Here is a 26,137-nt window from a genome sequence, read left to right as displayed (position 1 = left end):
ACTTGCCCTCTCTCCTTTTCCCTTGGATTGTTATGCCATGCACCAAGGGAACAACTTCCAAAATATCATGGGAAAAGCATGTGAAAAAGCCATCTTTAAGACCCCTCATCCCTCTGCATGACATAAGACTCTTGGAAAGGAGGAAGCTATTGAAGTCCCCTCATCCCCCCTGCATGACAGAAGACTCTTGGAAAGGAGGAAGCTATTTAAGTCCCCTCATCCCCGCTGCATGACAGAAGACTCTTGAAAAGGAGGAAGCTATGAATGGTGAAAGGAAGGGGAAGGAAGAAGGGAAGGAGATGGAGAAAGTGGTAGTGGAGGAGATCCCAGGCATCGTGACGCTCTACGCCGATGGTTCGATCGAGCGTTGGCCGCAGCCAAATGCTGCAATCACTGCCTCAAGCGGGGAAGAAACCGGTGAAACAGGCGACCGCCGACGAGTAGTTGTCTCGAAAGACGTGGAGATCAACCCGGCATCTGGGACGTGGGCGAGGATCTTCCTGCCACCCATCTGCTCCTCAGCCAGTCCTGTGGCCGTGCCCTTGGTGCTTCACTTCCATGGCGGTGCCATGTGCATGGGAAGCCCCTCTGATCCTCCTTTTCATCTCTTCTGTTCTCGCATGGCTGCAAAATCCAATTCCATTTGGATCTCTGTCTCCTACCGTCTCGCCCCCGAGCACCGCTTGCCCACCCAGTATCTCGATTGCTTTGATGCCCTTTCCTGGCTTCGTCTCCAATTCTGCCTCCCTCCCCCCTCTGCTCACCCCTGGCTCCTCCAGTTCGCTGACCCCTCCCGCGTCTTCTGCACTGGAGAGAGCGCTGGAGCTACCATCCTCCACTTTGTTGCCCTCCGCTCCTCCTTACAGGATTTGGGTCCTCTCAAAATCCGTGGCTTGATGTTCCTTGATATTGGGCTCTTTGGAAACACGCTCCCTGCAATGAAACCTTCCACTGACCCCTGGCTCAGTCCGGAGCTCGTCGCAACGAGTTTGAGGCTTTCGCTTCCGGTTGGCGCTAAGTTTGGCGACCCTGTCATCTACTGTCTGCATCCAGATTCGCCCAGCTTTTCTGAGATACCCTTGCCACCGGCTCTAGTAACAGTAGCGGATCGAGATCTGCTGTATGAAGGAGGACTGGAGTACTTCCATGCACTCAAGGAGGCGGGGAAGGATGTAGAATTGTTCGTAACAGAAGGTGAGGGGCATTGCTTCCATCTTCGTCAACCCAACTCGGTCGCTGCAGAGGCGAGAGAAGACAAACTGATCGAGTTCATGCAGAAGCTTCAGAAGGTGGAGTAAGCTAACAGCGCAACCACACAATTTTTGGCATTTGCCATGATTTTTTGGTCGATTTTTTATGGAACCTGCTCTATAAGTGCTAACTGAGATTCTGCATAAAGGCCTTAGAATAATTGCATGCCTGCGAATGATACAGCATATGTTTATACGTGAGGTAGAGGAAGTGACTGAGGATGTCATGCTAGCTACACCTTTTATAGTTCGGGCATTCTATTATGAATGTGGCAACGTTTGTGCTTCAATTATTGTTCAGGACTCTATGATGATTATAGGATAAATGCTTATGATGTCTCCTTTCCTAATGCCTTGTCCTTTTGCATTTTTATTGTCTTTTGGTCTTTCAACACAATGATGTATCCCAAAACACCTAGATTATGTCACACAATGGTGATTTATCTAGGTGCGGGGGAACACAATGCTCAGTCTGAATTCCCCATTTGTTGAGTAGTGGGACATAACAATTAATCTATCCTTAATCGTTCACCACCTTAAAAAAGCTAAGTGCATGGCACATTATTTTGTGGCTTGGTTCTTATAAATAGGTGTGAGGCACGAGGTGGGCTGGATTTCCAAAAGGGGACTTGTCATGAGGACCGTGTGGGCTTTACCACTATAACATCTATACTTTTGTTACCACTAAAAGTAAAATAACTTTTATATAGTTATTACTTTACCACTGATGGCACGTTAAAGTGCTCAGTTATATTGGTGAATTTGAATGAATCATGAGGACAAAGATGGAAAAGAGCTACTGACCACCTGGATGCTTCTTACTGTGTGCTTTCCTCTGCGTGGAGGAGTAATTGTCCATAATGATCACAGGAACATGCTCCAATTGAGTTTCAAGTCAACTTTCATCATCAGGAAGAAGTACGGAACTGGTTGATGAATGGAAAGATTTTTCCTGACTCACCAAACGTTCTCTCCTATGGAGGTGTGGAGAAGGCTGAGGATCACAACGTTTTACTCTTCACCTATGTATTTGCTATTACTGGTGTGAACAAGCCTAGCGTCTGCCCAATGTTGATGATTTACTTGTTGTGGAAGACCAGGTAATCAATTTTTTACAGAGCTCCAATTGGAAGGCTGAAAAAGTGAAACTGCTTGTGGATGGTGGTGATGACCTGACATCTCCTTCCTTTGCAACATTTGTGACGGCAGTAAAACAGCTATATCTGACCATGTAATTGCACACAAATTCGTTCAGAGAAAGAGAGTGAGCAATAGGGAGAGGAGAAAGGTTTGTCAACTTCTTTAAAAGACCAAAATGCCTATGCATCTAAGGAGAAAGACAGAAGGTTTATTAGAACAAAATAGCCTATGAGATAGTACAAGTCATGAAACATGAGAGGTAATCCGAAATGCTTTACCGGGCTTACTAAAGGAAAAGCAAATAGTGCAAAATACAGCCGTGCAACTGCTGTAGCAGCAGGCTTGTGTCCATCAGCGGTTACAAAGGAGGTATTCGATTTGCCTCTGGATGTATCTCCCTATGAATGCGGAGAGAGAGAGAGAGAGAGAGTATTAAAGTCTTCGAAAGATAGATGGGTCTATGCGAATGTGAAAAACCTGATACAAACAAACTGAAAGGGTGGAGCTACTAAACGAGCAGCAACACCCATGCTACATAGCCATAAGAACACCAATATAGAGTCATAACATAACATCAATATGACCCTCCACATCACTACTATCATCATTTGTGTCATCAAAGTACAAAGCAAAATCTGGTCCAATATCATGGTGCCCCACAATCACCCGTCCCTACTGGTTCTCTGGACAGCCAATTCCAAGGTAGTGCTTGCTGTGGATCCTTCACCTCCCTTGCTGCTCTGAATGCAGCCCAAACTGAGGCACATCCTGACTGTTGTCTTCTTTCCTGCTTCTGTGCATCACGATTCAGCTCTTCTACGCTGAGTAGATCTGCCCCTTCGTGTGCTTATGAAGCCTGCAAGAACCGGAGGACTCTTCCTGCTGCAAATCGCCTGTCCTGAACATCCAATAGTGGGCTGGACTGCTCCCCGAAGTGGCCAGAAATGCCCAAAATTCTGAACTCCAACAATGTACCAAATGCCAGCCAAGGGGGACTTTTTATACGGCTGGAAACCCAGTCAACAAGCAAGCAAATAGTCAACTAGGTCTGGTAACGGACCGACCCCCCAGTCTGTGAAAGCCAACTGGGTCCGTCAGCCTTTTGCTGACCTGCCTGGCCATGTGGCAACCCTGCCCCAGGTCATTTCCCTGGCCCCAACTCCACTACAGACAGTTGCATATCTGCTCCTGGTACCCCGCCTGTCTGCTGAACCTTCTCCAGCCCTGCTGCACCTACAACAGCCTTGCTCCAGGCACCCGTACAGCTCCGTACAGAGGTGTCACCTGTCAGTACATCTGTGCAGCCTGTACCAGCTCCAGTCGCATCTGTTCCAGGCTTGTCCAGGCCCACACAAGTGCACCAACAGCTCCAGCAGCTCCACGTGTCACATGTGCCTGTCTGCCACGTGTCTGGAGGGTGCTCCCGCTCAGCTCTGACCACCAGATCATTTCCGATTGGCTCTGCTGTCTGTGCAGCTTTCTGATGCTGATTGCAGCCTCCAGCTCCATCCAGGTACACACTTCTCTATGCTGCCCACATGGCAGCCTGTTTTCTTTGTGCGCTTGCTGCCCACATGGCAGCTCATGTGCTGTCCATGTGGCATCCTTTCTTTCTCTCTTGATGGACAGCCCCATAGTGCATAGCAATCCATGTGAACTGTCCAGCCCTACCTGAGAGCTTTAATTTGGACCTCTCAGGTAGCGCTGAACAGTTCAAATGGATTGCTATGGACTATGCCAACTCATGGGGCTGTCCATTATGGGCGTCCAAGGGCTGGCGGGCTGGTTGGTCAGATCTGGTCAGCCGGGAAGGTTGGCCTGGTTGGCCAGATCTCGCCATTATATGAGGTCAGCCAGCAAGCAGTTGGGTCAGCCAGTTTGCGGCCCCTACAGACCTCGAGTTGGCCTAAACAGGAAGGGGAGGGACTGTAGCCCTCGTATAGACAGGACACAATATGGCCCAACAATTATGCAATCGAACAGAGCCTTCAAAAGCCACGAGGCAGGATGAAAACCAGTGCCGATTTGCCTTATTTTATGAAATGTGGCAATCTTGTGAACATTGTCCTTGTATAAAATCACTATAAGCTAAAAGGTGGACGAGTTTGGGCATGTTCCTGGATTCATCTAGATATAAGCTCAAAGGTGCACATTGTAGCAGTAAGGTGCCTTGCTTAACTACAATGAAGTGGGTCGTTCAAGCTAAACCAAAAGCACACTCGGCATATTTCTAAAAGCTTGGTAGGTCCTCACACATAGAGAGGAGCCAGGGGGGGGGAGAGAGAGAGAGAGAGAGAGAGAGAGAGAGAGAGAGAGAGACGTCTTTTTAAGACTTCTTCTTCCTCAAAATATCTTATTGCTTTTGTTCCTCCCTCCCCTTCCTGCATTGTACATATGCACATGCACATGTACGCATGCGTGTGCACGCATGTACATAAAGGAGTGGGAGCAAGAGGTAGGAAGAGGAAATCTATGCATTGTTTGGAAGTATCTTTGCATCTTTGGAAAGCAAGTGAGGGGGAAGTGCATGCCTCTCTTGTTTTCCCTTATCCTCCTCTCCCCCCTAATTTACTTTATTTGTTTGTATTATTGTATTTAACTTTAAAGAAGGGGGAGGAGAACATTCAGGGCCTTTCTGGAGGCCAAGCAGAGTCCAAACATGTTTTGGGGTTGATTGTGGCAGGCCCAAAAATCATTGTGTTACAAAAAGAAAGAGGGTGAGGAGGTAAACAACCAAACCTAGCTTGTTGGCAAGTGAGGTTCTTTTGGACAATTTTCAAAAAGCTTAATTTTTATTTTCCTCCTTTTTCATTAGTTCCATGGACCAAAGACAAACAAAAGGGGTTTAAAGGAGGTGTAGTGAAACCTTGCATTTCTTTCGTTCAGCTTAACCCAAATAGTATTCTTTTTCTTGTTTCTATTACTACTACCACCTTTGATTTGAAACCGTACATGAAATTGGGATTTCACATGGCTATGCGGTCATCAAGGAGGGCTTGGTAGTTAATAACTTCCATTGTGCAACATCCCCCAAGGGAGTGCCCCACACACATCTCAAGATTTGCATACATAATTTAGTGTGGGACAAGTATTTTGATTTTTATACTTTGTCAAAATATAGAGATCTAGATCTCCAAGTATGAAATTCAAGCTATCTTATTGTTGAATTTCACATATGCATGAGAATAGAAGAGATTCACATATATTAATGGTCCTTCTTTTGTGAATCATCAAGAGAAGACTTACTAACTACTTTACATGCATAAGCAGATAGAGGATTGAAGGGGGGGGGGGGGAGTGCACAAGATAGATAATTGTACACTATCTACACTATTTTGTATTGAACATAAACATGAATATATACATGAATCCTTTAGTATAAGGATTAGAGGTTTGACTCTATGCCCTATATCTATTGTGTAATTTACACCATCGTTAAGACACCCTCTTAAGTAGCGTTGGGTAAGTAGAGGGTGCATGCACAAGATCTTTTTTTGGTTTATGTTTGGCACATATGATAGCGCAACCAAAGAAAGATTGAAAAAATGATAGTAGTGTTTGCATGTTTGAACACAGTGACTTCGTAGTGGAAGTCTGTATAATGAGTAAAACGTAATAGATCTTGTACATAACGTGTATTTCTTAAGTTGTGGATCATCCTTCTCCTTTGGGAGTAAAACCCACAAAATAGGTCGAAGGGATGACGGAAGAATGAAACAAATAAAGTCCACTTGGATCAAAGAGACTGGTGGATTAAAAGATGATTGCCTGAGTGATTGCATGTATGAGTCGAAGTTGAACATGTTAAAGCTTATTATTTTACAAGTCGATATAGACTGTGGAGCTGCTCTATCGGACAATTTGGACACGAAGGTGATTGGTCTTTATATTGTTAGGTCCAATATGAGCCTAGAAGCTTGAAATACAATTGAAAATATATAAGATCTCCTTGAGACATATGAGGTGTGAATGTTGATGTCGGCATACATCTGAAGTTTTGGATTGACCCACTAATTTGTCTAAAAGTACGGATTGTAAACGAAAGCCATAGTGCATCCTAGAATACTGAGGTTCCCCACGCTACTTTGTGGCCAAACTTGGTAATGTGAGGATTGGGGTACGATTGCACTAGTGCATATATATCCTCATGTTGGGTATGATGTGAGAATTGGTGATCATTGATCCAAGTGATCCAATACAACATAAGTGAGCCGATGGTTTAGTGTTTTAATGAATGATCTGTTGATCATTGTTGGTGGAAATTGTGTGCAAGGATATGAGATGCTCCATGTCAAAGGTGAAAGCATCAGTGATGGATGTTGGAATGAAATCACCTGTGGAATTGGATGCATTGTGGCATGTATCTCTGCATGCTGCTACAAATGTGAGAGTCTTATACCAAGGATTGACTTGTTGTAAACTACTATTGAACTCTTGCTACGTATCTCCTTCGGAGTCATAATTGGTGTATCACCAATATGATGTGACTGAATAGCACGATGCTGGAGACTATCTAACGTTGTGTGCTAGAGGCTTACTTGTGGATAGTCGAACGTGTCTATCCATGAGAACATTGTGTGTGAGTTGTCACAATGGGGCTTATGCTCAAGCTGCCGCTTTGGGGCTTAGACTGAACTATCTAGTTGCAATACTCCGATATGCCCTGTCAAAACAATAAGCACGATTCAACTGTGTAGATGTGAGTACCCAAGAACTCTGTGAATCAAGTCACGGTGGAAGAACTGTGTGTGTGCCAAAGATCAAATGATGACAACAGCGTGTTAGGAATAGCCATGAGGCTATACAAGGTTGATGTATGTGTGATGAAAACCATTTCCATTATATGCTTGTCTAGGATTATAGATATTCTCTAAATTATTCATTCTAATACATTTGGGGTTACGTATTAACAAAATTATTGAGCTTTTGCCTTAGACTTCACCAACTTAAAACATGACTGCTCTAAAAAGACTTGGATCTATTAAATTCATATGCACAAAATCTTTTAAAAAGCTCAAAGATCTTGTTGAAAAGTAAAATAGCAAGTACATCAAAATCCTTTGAAATTTGCAAAATTCTTAAAGACATTGTTGAAAAATAAACTCGCAAGCACATCAAAGCCCTTTGATGTGACAATGGAGGAGACTACAAATGAAAAGAAAGTTTTGAAATCTTATTAAAATGAAGCATTTACAACAACTTTCTATATGATGGATAAAGACATGTTACTTGGCAACAATCTATTTGATGAGCTAAGGTTACAATCTTCCAACAACCTATTTGATGAATAAAGGTGCTGATACATTTTTGCAACGTGCTGCTCCTATAAAGGATATCACAAGTGTCAAATCTTTCGCTAATCATTTGAGATTATTTGGCTCACTTGCATATCCTCACATTCTAGATAAACCCAAAAACAAACTTGATGTCAAGTCCATAATATGCATATTCATAGACTATAGTGAAGAGTCCAAAGCGTACGTTCTTAATCGTGAAAATTGATATCTCTAGAGATGTTATCATGTAATGTGTAGCAACAATTGCGGTACTATTTTGATAATTGCATTGTCGGAAAGTAAAAAATGTTCAATCCACTATGACAACACAAAGTAGAGGCAAATTGAAAGCTCAAGACACAACAACAAGAACCATTGAAGAATGAAAGAAATTTGAGATGCTCAATCAAGAAGATGCTCCACAAAGAGAGAAGAGACCAAAATATGGACTAATAGAAGTGACCTTGCATTTATGACCGAGGTCATGGAAATCAAAGAACCTACATCCTCTAGAGGTTCAATGTAATTTCCAAAATGGATGATGACTATAATGCTCTCATGAAATATTTAACATTTTCATTGATGGATTTATTTGAAGCAAAAAAAGTTATTGGTTGCAAATGGATATATAGAATCAAGCTTCATTAAGAAGGAATAGTTCATAAGTGGAAAGATTGCCAAAGGTTATATGCAAGGATATGGAAGAAAATAAGAAGAGTGACTCTCACGAATTAAAACTAAATACATTTAAAACATTGATTGCCTTAACTTCTTAGTTTGACTATTCTACTAGCAAGACCAGTATATAAAATGAATGCTTTTTTTGATGAAGAGATCCACAAGACACAACCAAAACTAGAGTGCTTGGCCAGCTGGGCTCTTGATGAATACTTCTCTCTTTTGCTATCTTGTTGAGGTTCACATGAGTCACGTTGTCAGAAATGATGCAGAAGATTGATGTTCAATTGCATGCAACCTTTTTTAGAGATGTTGTTCATGTCGACAATAAAACGTAGTTTTTCTTTTTTTCAGAGAAAGACAAATTCCTATTCTTTGCATTGTAAGCAAATCTATTGTCATTCCACTTCGAGCGAACGACGAGGAGATGTATTTCAGAAATGTATAAATAATAAATCAAAACGAAATTGAGCCAGAAGCATGCAACTGTGACAAAAATCCAAACCCAAAGCTGCATTGCATGTACGACAAAAGTTCCAGCACCATTTGCAACTTCATTGGATCCCTTTTTTCGAAGGCACAAATGTTTATTTTTTGGGTCAAATTATGTTCCTACGCTTTAGGAAATAGTACTTCCGCGCTCTGGCCGGATGGCCCTCGAGCGTGTTGTAACCTAATGGACCTACTGTGTTGTGGCTCCTTATGTAGTACTGCTCTAAAGTTCGTGCTTTGTCTACGGTGTCTGTTGTTTCCAAAACTTTGATTTCGAAATTTTCTTCGAAGGGCTTGTAATGTTGCAAGTCCTCTTTCATTTTCGTCGGTGGTTTTTTATTGTGCTGTTTGATCCTCCGCGGCAGGTCCGTCGTGCTCCCTATGTACTTTCTGTTGTTGGACTTGCACTTGATGCAGTAGACGACGAGGCTCGCGCGATTCCCTTGCGTGGGCGCTTCAGTGGAGGCTCCTCCTTCATCTCGAGGCTCGCGTCTTTCAATGTCGTACCTGCGTAAACATTGACAATTACGTTAGTCATCGAGGTTTTCGGTCTTTTTTTTTTCGTTTGACGTCCATAATAGAATGCATTTATTTACTTGCCCTGGTTTTTCTCTGTTGCCGTGAAAGGATCGTTTCCAATACCGAAGCGCTCCTCGTATAAGTCCCTATCGAAAATATACGTAAGCTTCTCCATTGTCGTCACCGGGTGCGTCGCGTCGTGCGTCCCTCCAAATTGTTCCATGAATTGTTCGAGTATAGCCGTTGCTTGATCGCGCGTCGTGTCCCTCAGCAACTCCAAGGATACGTTGTACCCGTAATGCAGCAGCTCACACGCATACGCTGTGATCCCTTTCGTCTTCGTGTCTAGTAGCTTTTGCCCCTCCAAACTTTCCATCATCCTATCGGTCTCATCGAACTCAATGTCAAGCTCGACAAGGATCTCTTTAAGGAGTCCTGCAGGAGAAGTGCAATCCAGGATGAGTATGTTGTTCTTGCAACTCGTTAATTCTGTTTCTCAACTGTTGCGGTTTTTTTTAATTTTCGGAAGCATTACGCACCATTTGCGAATCTCAAGCCTCCCGGCTCTCTTTTAGCTGGCAAACGCCTATTGCAGTTGTCAATGAAGTCGCGTAGTTCCGCATACGTGTTGAAGCCGTTGATGTAAGCTCCCGGACGTTCTCCTGCATTGTTTGCTAGCCGGAATTGCTTTGTGGTTAGGAAGAACCTCCTCTTTGCTGGTGGAGGTTTTGTTGCCTTCGCGTTAGCGCAAATAGCTGCTTGCAGGCACGACTTATTACACCATCTTTTCAAATGAGCCGTCTTTTTAAATCTTCAAGAAAAAAAGATTCTTTCATGCTGGTGGAATTTACCTTGTCTGCGTCCATGTCTTATGCTGCAATGTCCCGAGCTTTATGATTCTCTGCACCTGTTCTCGACAACAGACAAGATATTAAAACCATTTTCCTTGCACGCATGTTTGACGCAACATATTCATGACTTGCCTCTGCCTTTTTCAATCTCTGGTAGTGAATACCTTTATGCGCGTGGTTGTGTTGTCGGCTGTGAGCACTCTCGTGGAATTGGTCTGAATATGTCTGGATGTGGGTAATGTAGTATGCGTAGCCTCGTTCTCTCAGTCACTCTGGACAACATCACGTATGCCAGGCCAGGGGCAAACACTCCTCGGAATATGAGCAGCGCTTTGTTGGATATGGTTGCGCCTTAGGATTTGTGTCCCGTGATAGCGTATGCTAGGGTCAGTGGAAATGTGGACTTGTGGAACCATTTTCCATTTATTGCCTTTCGCTGATGCTTCGAGCGTCGTAATGTGAGCACGGCCGCTGTTGTGTCCACGACGACAGTGATACCGTTGATTTCCCCCCTGCTAGTTGCATTGATGCTCTTGATTTTGCACATTGCTCCATTTGCGGCACCTATTGCGAGGTCGATGTTTTCCGTTATCATTGCCTTCGCCCCCACGCAAATTTTTCCTATCTCGTTGAAGCTTTTGTCCTCCAACCATTCTTTGAGAGCTGGTTCGCTCGCGGCGTTACTGTGTATTTGAACATGCACAATCGTCTCGGGAGTGTTGAATTTCTCCACAAGCTCATCGTTGAAGGTAGCGACATCGACTCTGTGTGTGCAAATGATGGTTGTTTCGGCATCGATGAAGTGGCATGCACCTTCCTTGTCGACAATGCACTGCCCCAAACAGTCGAAAATCTCGTCAGTTGTGGGCGTCCTGAGTCTTATGGTATGCAAGAATGCGAGGAACGGCATGTCTCGTGCATGTCGCACCGAGAATTGCATGTGGTACATTTTCGCTGCAGGCCAGTGCGCGGAGGACGTGATGTGGCACGGCTCGCAGAGATCCTCGCGGTGTTTGCAGACTGGCGGTAATTGTGCCAGGTCACCAAAAATTATCAGCATTTTGTGTCTGAATGGCTCATGCAATGTGCCATTAGTGACATTGACGATTTGTCTTACCACGAGATCGAAAGTCATCCTTGTTAGCATGGACATCTCGTCAATGATGATCGCGTTGGCTTCCTTGATTGCGAGGTGTCGCTCATCCGTCTCATGGATGTTCAGTGGATATTGACTGCTGCGCACAGGGATCTTGAATTGGTAGTGTACAGTGGTTGCAATCCCGCTCAGCCGCGTCGCAGCCGCCCCTGTTGATGCACAGAGTATTGCCGTTTTGTTTTGCGCTACCAGATGTGAAACATAGTACCGTATCAAGAAGCTTTTGCCGCTACCTGGTGTTCCATAGACAACGTGTAGCCCCGAGCTTGTTGAAGCCAGGCTTTCGAAGACTCTTTGTTGTTCTACTGTCAATGCGGCATTGGCGACGGTGCGAAACTCGGCCATTTTTTGCAACATCCTCGCGCGTGTTGGCCCCTCGACGGTTTGCTGGTCGATGTTAGGCGCTTCCATCAGGCAGTCTCGGATGATCGCAACCTTTTGCAATATCATATTGATCAACTGGTCCGTGTGGTCAGTCGCTAGCAAGTTCCTTTGCGTGTATTCGGTCACATACATCTCGAGGTCCTCGTTGCTCAATATGAGGCCGCGCATTTGGCATTCAACAAAGTAGGATCCAGCTGTGTTGGCAGGTGATATGAGCTCCGTTTCATTCCTGAAGCTGAGTTTTCGCAAGAGCAAGTTGTAGAAGTACCCCTCTGGTTGATGTCCAGGGTGGTAGTCAGTGAATCTGACTACTCGCTCACATTTTGCGATCCTGTTGCCGAAGAGGTCAAGACCGATCGTTCCACGTTGCGTTTCCTTGGGCTTTCGTATCACATATTGCCTATGGTAATTGTAGAACGTGCTCTCCTCGATGACGCTCGGTCTCCCGCAGTATATGTCGACCGGGTGCAGGGTGACGTTGTTGTTTCGCGAGACGATGTGTTGTCTTAGAGATGGTGGCGAGGAGTCGACATAGTGAACGGTCTCGCTCCTTGTGATTGTTGGTATCTGCATGTAGTTTAGCGCGGCCTCTGTTGGAGAGGTTGGTTTTGATAGGAGGCTCGCGGCGATGAGTTTCAGCTTTACCTCGTCGAGATGTTGCAACCCCAAACGTGAGGCGTCTTCTGAACGGATGTTCAGTTTGCCCATTGGTTCAGATTTCATCGCGTACTTGAGGAGGTAGTGAGAGATTGAAGAGTTTGTCACCCGCTGTATGTTCATGTGCGCACCCCACAACAGTAACATGGAAGGGTGGTAGGGGACGACGTTTCGGTGCTCATGTCCCGGCCGGTAATACAACCAACGTTGCGTTAGAGGGTCGAGGATGGGTTCATATTCTGGCTGTGTTGCGAAAGGGAAGCCGTGCTTGCAACTGTGGTGTGACGGTCTGACGTAGCACGCTTTCCTGCATACATGCGATTGCTTCCTGAGAACTAGTTCTCGCAGCCTTGTGTTTCGAGGATCCAGGGCCTCGTCCCTGGGGACGTAAGCTGCAATCTCATTTGCAATTCGCTGACGGTCATCATGGTGGACCCACAATATGACATGGGCGTGTAGGGAGCCCCTGTTTTGTATCTCATAACGAACGACATGGTGTTGTATTCGGCCAAGAAGACCGTCGGATGAAAGCAAATGCTTGCGCACGAACATGTGGAAGCGTGCATGGAAAAGTGCCACGCATTCAACAGGACAGTCCTTCCAAGTGAATTGCGCATTATAATGCGTTGCGATGCTCTCGATCACATTAATTTCTTGCCACCGTGTATCGGTGACCTCGTCTGCAGTGAATGTCAGAAAGAAATCTGGGAGGCCCCAAGCATCGACCATTGTTATGAGGTCCTTCAGTTGCCGTCGATGCCACGATGGGGACCCCGGCATTGTTGATGGCATGCTGTAGCGAAGCACGTGTCTCATTGCATCTTCATCGGTCGTGGCAGGGTTGGCTTTCCTATATTGGTCGATGTCTCGTTGCAAGCATGTAGAGTTGCTTGAATTGGCAATCATCACTGCCTGTTTTAACTGGAACATGATCAACAGGTACGGCTTGTAGAGCGTGTAGATAGAGAATAAGGTGCATATTCTCATTTTCACATAGTTGCTGAATTGTATGCAGCCATCATAGTAGCCCCGTCCGAAAGGGAACAGGAAGGGGAACACTGCTGACTCCATGGTTATGTCAACGCACGCACTGCCAGCTGCTGCTACTCCGTCGACGTGGAATGAAGCGACCCTCTCTGAAAGCATTTCTGTACCCCGTAGCTGTATGGAGGCAAACTCATGCTTGTCCCTTGCATCAAAGGCGTGACGGTTCGCACGGTCCACCATGTTTTGCAAAAGCAGGAGCTCAGGCTGAGATTCCGCTATTGACATTAACTCGAAGGGAGCTGTCTCATCGTGTAGTTCCAAGATACCTGCAATGGTTTGAGGACTCAAGATGCACATACCCATCTTGATGTCCGCACGCTCTGCTAAAGAATTGTACTTGCGCAATATTGGATTGTTCTCGATGTTGTATGCGAGCACACCTGACAGCTCGTTCGTCACGATTTCTTGAGCTGAGCTTAGTGGGACGTTTCGCCAAGATATCAGAGGATTGTCTAGAAGTGACCTTCGATCGAGTGTGCCACGAGCAATCGCATTTGCAGTCGTGGTAACTGAAATGGATACATCTATGATGCTTAGCAGTTGCGTGTGGAGGTGGTTTGTTTTAAGCAACTGCCGAGAGTACTGTGGCATCAACCGCACAATGTATCTGCTCCACTGGGCATCTCGTGTGCAGCTTTGGCATTTCCAGTAAGTCACTTGCATGCCCATATTCTCGCAGGCATCCAAAAGTATCATGTTTCCGAGTGCGGCGCTGTGGCTTGAGATCCCTATGCCTTGCGAAGAAACGATCCTTTGGTTTGCAGACACTAGCGTGGTTATGCCACAGACACCGCAGATTTGAAGGCTAGAGAAAATAGCCGCGCAATTACTAACCCATTGCTTGTATCTATCTGCGATGGTCAACCACGATGACGTAGCTGGCCTCAAGGACATCTTTCTTGATGTTATATCAAGTTGAATAGCTCGATCTCTGGCTGCTCTGAGCGTTGACGAATGGTCATGTTCGAAGGAGTTTCCGGTGGTCATTTCTACATCGTGACATGAATCGATGTCTTATGTTCGGGTTTAAAAACCTACATGGATTAATAATAAAAACCATCCGAAACTTTGCTACAATTTCACTCACGTGATTTTGTCTAAACGCAACAGGAAAAACAAAATGGACTGAACCTCTATCTTTAGAAGGTGAAAGAATTGATAAAATAACTTGAATCAAGCAAATACATTTTGTTGTGCGTACCTTTAGGAGAAGACACTCGTTTGGAGGCTGCAAACATCTCGAAAACAGAAGTGTTGCAGACATGATTAGTATGTTGGTCGAACCAAGCAAATGTAATGTTCCCTTGCAGAAACAGAATGTGCGAAGAAGTGTGCGTGCTCAAGATGAGGAGTTAAAAAAAAAAAAACCATACGTAATGTATGGTGGAGAGCCGGCACATGTCTCTCCAAAAATTATATATCATAGGGGAACGTGCCATCCCCCCGTTTCGAATAGTCACCTCCAGTGTTGGAGGTGTAGCGCATTAATGCGGACCAGAGCAACAGACGGTGCAGAAACATTTCAGAATTGAAATGACCGTACATTGTACTTACGTGGAGTATCCTTTCTGACGTCCATAGCTCGACGACAAGTGGCCTATTTCTTTGCTGGAGTATTGGAATCTGAAAAACAATCATGATTAGTCAATATGCATTCCTCGTGTTCAGCATGTTTGGATATGTTTGTTAGCATATGTGCAATTTCCTAAAGATGATAAAGTCAAGCAGAAAAGCTATACACAATCCAACGTTAGACATCGTCCGTGTGCTGATATCTATCTCTTGGAGGCTTAGTTCCTTTAGTAATTATTTGTCAATGCTGCGAGCTTGTAGCGACCTAGAGAATGTCAAAATTTCTCATCAGCGTTTTGGTACTTTTGTCTATCGACCTATATGCACTATTGATTGGAAATTGTGAGTTCAATTTCCACTAACCTCCGCGGGTGCTCACGAAGAAGGGCTCAGGGTATCTACATGCTGTTGAGCCAACCCGTTGCTTGGCCGCACACCCTCTTTTGTGACCTCGGTGATCCGACAAGTAGCCATCTCCTCGCCTTGGTTGAGGAGAGGTTGAAGGGCTCTCGCTAAAGTCCCATGGCTTCAAAGATCTGACAATAGAGTCGAAGAAAGAGATGGAGACCAAAGCGATTAAGGCTGAAGAGGTCACCGAAGATTCTGTCACTACTCAAGAAGCACAACAGAGTGTATGAATCAGGGAATGAGCACAACAGAGGAGGTTGAAGGGCTCTCGCTAAAGTCCGTGCCTTCAAAGATCTGACGATAGAGTTGAAGAAAGAGATGGAGACCAAAGCAATTAAGGCTGAAGAGGTCACCAAAGATTCTGTCACTACTCAAGAAGCACAACAGAGTGGATGAATCAGGGAATGAGCACAACAGAGGAGGTGAACGTGGATGAATCAGTGAAGAATCTATTGGTTGGGAAGGCTCCTGAAAAAGCTATGGGCGCTATGGAGATAACAAAGAAAGGAGTTAGGTCTGCAGAATACATGTGGGATATTTCAAGCAGACGGACGTAGAAATACTGTGAACGATGCATGAGAGACTACGACAGAGAGTCAAAGATACCCGTCAAACATGTCGCTTACACAAAATCAATGCAAACAAGCAGCAGCTTGTTTTGAGAGTCTCAGATTACACAAGGTTGGGACAATCCCGTGCCCAAATAATCAACTAGGAGTGGCACGAACACCGCTCAGCAGAGGCAAGAGGAAGGCCTCAAACACAGGTGCCAAAGCTCAGGGTGCTGAATTTTGGATACCGCACAGACAATGGGGTGTCATATCTATGGGTGGAGGCAGTTCCAAGGCGTGGATCGAGGCAGGTCGACCCAGATGAGGGGATTTTGAGAGCTATCACGGTGGAACGCAGCTATCCATATAATGTCTCCAAGAGGTTCGAATGCATAGCATCTGATTGAAATGCAAAGGCCAAGCAATTGAACAAGGGTGATGCCATCGAATTGTGACGTTCGAGAACCAAAGGAAATTTGAGAGATTAGCATCACACGAAAACTCAGAGGGTCGCATCAGCGCAGTTCTACCATCGTTGTTCCGCTTTCGGAACAACTTTAAAACCCTGTCAACCTTTAAAAACTCTTGCAAGACTCACTCTCTACTGCCAGATGAAGCTGGTGCCAAGGCCCTCCGCATTCTCGTCGTATGGGCAAAACAAGCAACGGAAGCGTCAAGCTGAAGCACTGATCCTCCTACGTCTCTCTCGCTTTCCCTGCCTGGTAGCAGCATTAAGAGGATAGAGGCTTGGGTTCCATTACAAAAGCAGACATTGATCCGCAACAAGCTTGCCCTTTCGGCCATACGCGATCAGAGGAGAAGGAAAAGCATTGGCTGACGTCTGTGCCCAATCGCCCAGTGGAGAAGATCACGTCTCCTGTAATCTCTTGTGCAACAACAGCATCCTATGATTCCAGTGCTACCAGGGGGAGCTGCGGAATTTCTATAGCAAGATTCCCAATTCGCTGCGGAATGGTTGTCTACGAAACAGGTATTCCCTACATGGATTGGCAAGTAACATCCGCGGTGTCCTACTACTACCCCCTTGACGGAAGTCCTCATAATCATGTCTTCCACTTCCGTGTGCATCATTATATAGCTTGCCTTCCAAATCTTCGATACAAACTGCAGAGTCACACTAAGCAATCAGGCCACCAATCTTCGATACAAACTTTAGAGTTACACTAAGCAATCAGTCCACCACTTGCTGAACATTAACCTTCCTCCGAAACCATGGTCGTTAGCACTACGTCGCCTGCCCACAGAACCACCTACGATGGAGAGTTCAACAGGCCAGGAATGAGCACAGGTCTATTTCGATTTTTTTCTCAACTTCGCTGTTGGTTTTAAGCAGTATTTAAGCTCTCACACAGCATTTGCAAATATAGCTCTTGTTCATGTCGATCGGGAGAAGGCTAATGCCTACATTGCAGCGTGGGAAGAGAAGGAAAAAGTCGGCACTAACAATAACTGAGTTTGATCTCGCTCTCGACAAATGCAATAGAAGAGACGAAAGAATATTGCTTCATTGGAACAATGGGAGCCGCAAATTGAATGCGATTTCCAAGGCGTGGTATGCTTTCGTAGAGATTTGACAAGTAGACTATCGTTCCACCCCTTGTTTCTTTGGGACATCGGGTACGAAAAGGCTCTCGGCAAAGTCCATGCATGGGAAAGCACAAAGCAGGCAGTGGCAGAAACAAAGATGATGCAAAACCAGGTAAGATCTCGTGTGATTGGGGTCTTCAACGTGCTCTAAACGTAGCATGGAAAGCGCAAAGCAGGCAGTGGCAGAAGCAAAGATGACGCAAAACCAGGTAAGATCTCGTGTGATTGGGGTCTTCAACATGCTCTAAACGTAGGGGAATTGCGGGTAACAGTTCCAGGTTTGGTGCAGGAGGTGCTGGAAAGGAAGAGGGTGGCAATAGTGGAGAAGATGAGAAACGATTTGGCAGAACTTCATAGGGTGGCGCAGGAGAGGAAGGCACGAGCGGAGGCGAAGAGGGCGCAAGAGTTTGTGAGCATAGAGGAGGCGGCAAACAGATATCGATCGACGGGAGAAACACCGGCCAAGAAATTTCTATGCTTTAAGGCCGATGTCTGATGCAGAAACATTTCAAAAATTCATTAACGATTACTTCTACGAAGCCGGAGCTGAGGCATACACGCCACTTGATAAGGAGCCGAAAGTTCGCGAGTGGGCTTTGAAGGTGCACTCTTACGTTGTTTTTGTTGCAGCTCGCCAGAGAAGTCGCACCAAACGTGAAAGAAGAGCCAGAACAGCACACTCTACTGCCTCTGCCAAAGCCCGTGATAATCTACGTTGTTTTTGGCTTAGGTTCGTCTGTTTCACCTATATTTAAAGGTTTTGCCTTGGCTTTTTACGCAGTTGGCTTTTTACTCAGCTTTTCATGGGCTTTTAGAATTTAAAAATCTAAGGGTGTACATTGTGCCATGTGGAAGCACAGGATTTCAGAATTTGAAAAAACGTCCTAGTGCTGGCCAAGTAAAGATACTGTGTCAATAGAATGGAAAACAAAGTTTGCAAATTGTGAAAATCATTATATGGATTAAGACATGCTCGACATGCATGGAACAAAATGGATTTTTAATTATTGGACTCATATCTTTCACTATGCTTCAAGAATATAGGACAAGACATGGTTCTTGCTATATGTTGATGATCTCATCATCATAGGTTTGGAATCATGTTGACATAGGGGAAATACACCTAGAAAGTCTTAAAGTTTCTCATTTTCACGATCATAAGCCACTAACAACTCCCACAAAATCTAACATAAAGATACCAACTCATTAAAAATCTCTTGATGTAGACTCTCAATAGTATGTGATAACCACAAGGTCAAATATCACTTATTTAATTAGGTGCTAAGGTAATTTATGCAAAGTCACAGGATGAGTCATCTTCATGTAGAAAAGAAAAATATTAGATATCTCAAAATCTCAAACACGATAGGCTATTAGATCTCAAATGCTTTTTATATATGAATGCTAATAAGACTACTAATATCAATGATAAATGATGTATAATTTCTAATTTCTTTAGTCTTGAATCAATAACCTTAACAGGGAAAAAGGAACAAGCAACCAAGTGTGATCTTATCAACAGAATAGAAGCAAAGTATAATGGATCTATGTGAAGAAATATGGTTCAAAGAAATTCATTTAGAGATTAAAATTCCTTTAGGTTATCCAATGTTGAACCTTGAAACTAACATCCAACTGAGATCAAAGGTGAGTGCTCTGGCTAAAGTCAAAGGGTAGTCTAGCTTCTAATCAAGGAGAAAGTGGATCAAGAGGGTGAAGGACCAAACGAAGGGGACAACAAGTCGTACTCGCCCGTCAACATTACTTAGTTCTCGTAGACATCATTAGAGGACAAGCAAGGTGGTGCTATGCAACAAGGTGAGGTGGCAAAGGAACCTGGATGTTAAAGTGTTGCACCTGTTGCCATAAACCCAAAGAAATTTTCTTTTTTATTCCATGACCATACTACCACTTCATTTAGCATGTCCCAAAAAATAAATGGCACCCACCCCTTCTAACAATAAGGAGTTTCAAACCATTGTAAATGTGGTGGATAATACCCACTATGAATTTCTGTAGGAAGATCGTGCATAGAAGGTTCTAGAATTCTAGGAATTAAAGTCATTCTCACTACCAAGAAACCTTGTGTGTGTGGAGTGTAGTTGTGAGCCATATGTATTCAACCACCATTTGGCCAAGTAATAGAAGAGAGTCTTTATTCCAATCATTCCACATTGTTTTCCTCTCTCTTTCAATTCATCGTTTCATTTTTCATTATGTGTTCCCCCCTTACCCCATGCTTCAATTTCACATTTGGTTAATGAAAGTGACACCCTTGTTGTTATCTAGAAAGGTTAATCACCTAACATGCTTGGATGTAAAGGGCCCACAGGACTAACTAAGGAAACAACACGCATCAACATGATTCAATGTTAACCTTTGGTGATCATGCTAGGGATTGTGAAGTGGTTTGCACTGGAGAAACCACAATTAGATGCAGTGAATGACACAGACAATAGATGTAGGAATCAGATGTCAAATAACAAAGAGAAGAGTGGATCACTAGAATCACCATCACCAATGCTGAACAAAGAGGGGAGGAAGGAAGTGACCAAGAAACTTAAAGAACCCCACCTCAGTGAATTTGAGCAAACTTTGGCAAGAACAAGGAAGCAGATCCTGATCACTATCACAAGGAAGAAGACTGGAATGAGCTTACTAAGCAAAGATGGAAAGAAACAAAGACATTCCACCATCCATCTTGTCCCATGACTAATTCATAGGACAAGAGGGAAAGAATCCTTGATGTGCATCCCTACCACCAACAAATCCATCAAATGGTACAACCAGTACCCCGATGAACACTTTACCACATGGGATGAGTTGAAGGCTTATTCCTAAAAAGGTTTTGGCACAATTCAGAAAGGAAGATGTATTAATGAAGCTCATCTACCTCAATTTAAAAAAAGGAGAATTAGTGTACCGCTTTCCAACACAAATGAGGGTGTTGACCAACGAGCTTGACAACACACAGGATGTCTAAGGGAGTAGAGCTACACAATGTAGTCATTAAGTACCTAGTGAGATGTATGATGAGTTAATAGAGTGATTGCAATCAAGAAGGGAACAAGAAAGCATGAAAAAAAGAAGCAAATGCTGGTTCAAGAATTGAAGATTGAATGAAGATGAAGAAGAACAAGTGGTGATAAAAAAGGGGATCAAAGTTGACGAGGAGGAGTTCAAGAAGCTTCTAAAAGAGATGGGCATTGAAGGCAACCTAGAAAAGGGAGAGGCTTGGTGCCACAAGTACAAAACCGATGGTTACAGAGCAAATGAATGTTGATTAGGTAGATATTGTAACATCTACAGCAATCATTTGAGCCACATGAGTGGAGCAAGATGTGTGAAGACCCTAACAAGGGGAAAGAACAAAGAGCAACAACACTGCATGCTAATTCAATGGCAAAGAAGGACACTAGAAGTGCAAATGCCATTGAAAGAAGCACCTCGACATGCTACAAAGGCATGCGACCAAGATGACCACATACCATAAGTAGGCATGGTATTGATATAGGTGGATATGATGTGGTTGTAAAATCAAAGGAGAAGCCCAAAGAAACCAAGAGACCAAGGGTTTTGTGAGAAGGAAGAAAAGAAGATAGAGAAAAAGATAAGCCACAAGCTCAAGCAAAAAGAACCACTCATCGAAGTGGGAGAGCCATCGAGTGAAGGATCAACTGATAGGAATAAACAAACAAAAGAAGGAGGGCAACAAACCTAAGAGCAAAGATAAAGCCGAAATAGTAGTGGAGCTAACGTAGATAAACTTAAGCACAAGGAGAAGTTCTAAGAACTAAATATGATGATCTTATGCATTCAACTAATGGAACTCACTCCCTATTGTGTGAAATTCTTCTAGAGTCCAATCATGGATCATTGACTTGTAACCACACCCCTCACTTCAAGGATAGACGTGATTGAGATGGTGACCTTAGACAAAGAGGTGCCCATGATTGATGTGAAAGTCCAGAATTGTACAGTGGAGGGTTGAACATCATTTCTAACAAGTTGCTAAAGAGGCTAACGTTGAAGATGGAGAGAGTGTTGGAGGAAGTGGAGAAGGAGGAGGAAATGGAGATGGAAGTATAGGAGGTGGAGGAAATGGACAACGATTGGTGGAGGAGGAGTAGAAGGTGGAAATAAAGGTAGAATGGAGGATATGGACGAGGAGCTAGTGGTGGTGGAGGAAGTGGAGGAGGAGGGAATGGAGGAGGAGGAGGAGGAGGAAATAAAGGTAGACATGGAGGATATGGAGGAGGAGTTGGCAGTGGAGGAGGAGGGAATTGAGCTAAAATTGGAGGAGGAGGAGGAGGAGATAGAGGGGGTGCAAGAGCAGCAAACGGGAAGGAGGTGGAAATGCAAGAGGTGGAGGAGTTTGTGATGGAGGAAGTGGATGAGGTGGAGGAAATGGGGGAGGAAGGGAGAGGAAGAGAAAGTAGTGTGGATAAAGGAGGAGGAGGAGCAGATGAAGGACATAAATCTATGAAATGAAGGAGGAGGAAATGGGGGAGGAAGGGAGAGGAAGAGAAGTGGTGGTGGTAAAGGAGGAGCAGATAAATGACATAGATCTAGGAAATGGGGGAGAGAGTGGAGGAGGTGATGGTACATGTGAGAAAGGTCAAAAGGAGAGGGGGGGATACAAAAAATGAAGGGGCAAGGAATGAGATTGGGGTTGGGGTATAGAATGTGGGGGGAGGTGATAAGAATTGATGAGGGGATAGGGATTTGTAAGTGGGGGTGGCAAGGAATTTGAGGGAGGGTGAACAACAAGAGTTTTTCATGACTAATATTCAATCTACTTGAACTTTGGATGGGTATGCCAAAACATCAAGCAACAAAGAAAAGTGCACACTATACCCATATCTTGACTTAAAGATATTGTTCAAAGCAAGATTGTGATGTTATAACTATTATAACAAGGGTTCTATGCTAGAAGGGTTTATGCTAGAATTCAGTTAAGATTGGCCATAATTGGAAGCATTTTCATTCTCCTTGTCCTTAAGTGATTTATCCATGATAGTTTTTTAAATCTTCCTTCCTTGCAAAAGCTATATGTGCATAGGATGATGAAAATTGGAGCTATTATGGCTCCTTTGAATGCAATGCTTGAGTTGGACAAGGAGTTCCCATGGAACTCTATCAAAATTGATGGTCAATCCAATGATGCGAGAGAGAGGTGCAGGTAGTGCATAAATTGTAGCCTTCCATCCCATGGCTGGGAGTACCTCCTTCTATGAAGAACTCATGACCTCTCTCTATCTTCCTGAGTGTGGGAATGATCTTGAGTGTGGGGAGTAGAAGCCCTCTTAGTAGAATGTTCCCCCACTTGCATGTATATGACTTTTTCCCTCTCTTTCCCCTCTTGATGGAAAGGGCTCAGGCAGGGATTTTGAAGCCTCTTGAGTAGTGCAACTCTCAACTCACAACCTTTAGTAGTTCTCTTTGTAATAATAGGAGTGCTAGCCAGATCGGTAGGTGGTTTATAGTGTAGTAATGATCATATTTGCAAATCTTTGTCCTTGAAGGTAGCCAATAGACTAAGTTAGCATACCACTATATGTGATCCTCTACATGTTAACGTTGGGTTCATTGCTTGGAGGATTGCATGAGCACCAAATTTCTTTTGTACTTTGATATTACTAAACCCCAAGTACAAATCTTGATAGTTGGGCCATGAATCCCATACTTAGGAAAGTAGGTGGAGATCTTGGTACTACATAGTATGGGTAGATCTCTACATGAATTCAGGCTCTACTATTTGCATCGATGGACTTGTCCTTCTAAGACATGGTCATTGTATCTATGCCTACTCTACTAGTGGATCTAGCCCAATCACTAATATTTGTTGATGTGGGGTATATTTAGACATGATGTGGAATCCGATCATGATTGAATGACATGGCATTAGAGTTTGGGCAAATCACACATTCACCGACTCTCAAGCTTGAACACATGGCATCAAGAGGATTGACCCATAGATGAGAGCCAAGATTTCCCATCAAATCTAGGTCTATAAATGATCTATCAATTCAAGTCTTACATATGACTTCTACGGTAGCTACCTTCATGCATGCCCTAGAGGCTTTTTTGGAGCTAATATGGTATCATATCATGAGTCAAATGATGTGGCATCAAATCCTAGGTCAAATGACATGCTTGTTGGGGCTTGAACACTTGGCATCCAAAGTTTGAATCAAGATGATTGACCCATGGATCTAAACCAAGATTGCCCACCACGAGGTCTATGGAGGATCTACCAATTTAGGTCTTTGATATGACTTAGACCTTGGATCTCAAGCATTGAGATACTTTTTTATTATTTGATTATGAAGTCGATGGAGTTTGATATGCTAGCTTAGAATATACACCTTCATGCATGCACCAGAGGCTTCAATTTTTGTAAATCATTCAAAGCTAAAATTTTGTGAATGAGGGTGAGGATTTGAAAAATGGTATAGAAGTGTGTCAATGGGAGTATTGAGAGCAAATAAAGATTTTGAGATGGAAGAGAGTGGTGGAAGTAAAGAAAGATGTTAAGATGGAAGAGGGGAAAGGTGAGAAACATGAGTCAAGCTTTAGTGCTGAGTATGAAGACTCAAAGGATCATGCAAGCTCAATGGATGATAGTTTTGCATTGACAAGCTTGAATGGATGAGGTGGGAAAGAGCCAAGAAATCAAGATGAAGAGCATGGGAAGCATGTTGTGGAGAAAGACATGAAGATGCAAAGGGTGAAATGTTACAACTGGCTTAATGCCACATCACAAAAGGCTCAAAGCCTAGCCTAGATCATTGGGAGTAAGTGGGATAGGACTAGGGTTTAGACTTGAAAATCCAGATAGTGAGCTCTTTTCATAGTATGCTCCAAATGTTGTACAAGAGAGAACCCTACTGTGCGACTCCTATCCATTTTATGGTCCAACAATTATAATGGGTGATTTTAACATCTTTGATTTTAACAGGTGGAAGAGGCTGGAAAGTGTGGTCAAGTGCAGTGAGATCTGTGCTTGGCAAAATCTTAAGTGGGCTTTTGAGCTCAACTTGATCTCTCAAAAGATACCTCCTTTATATGGAGCAATATTCACATAAGGGAGAATCATAGAAGGGCTAGGATAGATAGGGTCTATATGTCTAAGTTGATAAGTGATAAGTTCCTTATGTGTAGGTGTAGTTATCTTTTTCTCGCTCCTTTGTTGATGAATTAATTACAAAGGAGAATCATAGAAGGGCTAGGATCGATAGGGTCTATATGTCTATATGTCTAGAATCAAGCCTAGCCTAGATCTTGCTCGATGCCACATCATCAAATGATTTAAGGTCACATCATCGATCCACCAATGCTAGGCTACATTGTAACTGCAGGGGCACTTTTTTTGCCATATCATCATAGACCCAAAGCTTAGATTTGGCTCGATAAGCACTCATAGCCACATAATCAAAGGCTTGAAGACCTTCCTAGATCTAACTTGATGCCACATCATCAAATTTTCAAAGGCCACATCATCAATCCATGGATGCTCTTGGTTGAGGTTTTGCTTTCATGGCCACATCAATGACCTTTATCACATCATTGATTATCTTAGATTTGGTTTGAATGATACTTTTATGGCCATGTCAGTGGATTCCATGCTAGTGCTTCCCTTTCAGCAGTCTTGGGCTTTGAGAACCTATCCATCAACATTTTTTTGAAAACTTGAAACCATTCTTTGTGCAGAAGTTGAGAGACGGGTATAATTGTTTGTTGTGTATATCACATGGATATATTTTACATCAAAGACACAGTAAATTGCATTTGCTCCCCAACATCTAGGGTTGCATAGATTGTCCTATAACTGGGATTGTGATATCTAATTTTTTAAAGATGGTTCACATGGATATCATACCTATGAGCATGAATATAACAGTTTGACATAGATATGGGAGTTTTATCTTTGTCCTAAACCTTTTAAAATTGCTTTGCATCATCTAAAGTGTCTTAACAAAGCTTGTTTGTACTGTGGCATGCTTAGGATGCCTTTAAGTCCTCTAAATTTTATTCCTTAGATAAGACAATTCAAATAAGTGCATGAAAAGTTTATCTGATTGTCTTAATCATTGACTTAGCTAAAAACTACACTTTCAAGGAGAAAAATGAGATTCAATCCAAGTATTAGTACTTAGACCAATGTACCATTGTTGTCCACATATGAGAATGAGCAAGAGTTAGTTGCAATCACTATTGGTGCTAGTTGCTATTACTAGCCATTAACTATCACTAGCATTACAACCTTATGCTCAATTAATTCTTAGTGGACTAGTACTAATTGCTAACAGTGCTAGTTTCTGTTACTAGTAGTCACTAGCAATAACTTTTAGTTGTTAATTCTTAGTGGACTAGTACTAATTGCTAATAGTGCTAGTTGCTGTTACTAGTAGTCACTAGCAATAACTTTTAGTGCTAGATAGTGCTACTAGTTAGTGCTATTTAGTGCTCATTAGTGCTAGTTAGGGATACTTAGTCACTAGCAAGCACTATCAATCACTAGGAGGTGGGAAATCACTATTTGTCA

General features: G+C 43.5%; 1 protein-coding gene across 1 annotated transcript; it reads left to right on the top strand.

Annotated features, from left to right (window-relative positions):
• Positions 1 to 248: 248 nt before the first annotated feature.
• On the top strand, positions 249 to 2,485 carry LOC147897817 (2-hydroxyisoflavanone dehydratase-like). Its single transcript, XM_087380125.1, has 3 exons — positions 249 to 1,289; positions 2,121 to 2,258; positions 2,351 to 2,485. The coding sequence occupies exons 1-3, from the start codon at positions 261 to 263 to the stop codon at positions 2,483 to 2,485; spliced, it is 1,302 nt and encodes a 433-aa protein (XP_087236251.1). The 5' UTR covers positions 249 to 260.
• The last annotated feature ends 23,652 nt before the right edge of the window (positions 2,486 to 26,137 follow it).

Source organism: Dipteris shenzhenensis, chromosome 10 (assembly GCF_047967505.1).
Source record: "Dipteris shenzhenensis isolate YYH24624 ecotype China chromosome 10, Dip_SZ_1.0, whole genome shotgun sequence".
Classification (NCBI taxonomy): Eukaryota; Viridiplantae; Streptophyta; class Polypodiopsida; order Gleicheniales; family Dipteridaceae; genus Dipteris; species Dipteris shenzhenensis.
This window is presented reverse-complemented; position numbering and strand designations above follow the sequence as displayed.

Bases quoted from the DNA above. Each gene is read 5' to 3' on its own strand.
- LOC147897817 (XM_087380125.1), top strand. From the start codon at position 261: ATGAATGGTGAAAGGAAGGGGAAGGAAGAAGGGAAGGAGATGGAGAAA. The intron at 1,290-2,120 runs GTGGAGTAAGCT...TAATGATCACAG, and splicing joins TCATGCAGAAGCTTCAGAAG to GAACATGCTCCAATTGAGTT. The intron at 2,259-2,350 runs GTTTTACTCTTC...GTGGAAGACCAG, and splicing joins AGAAGGCTGAGGATCACAAC to GTAATCAATTTTTTACAGAG.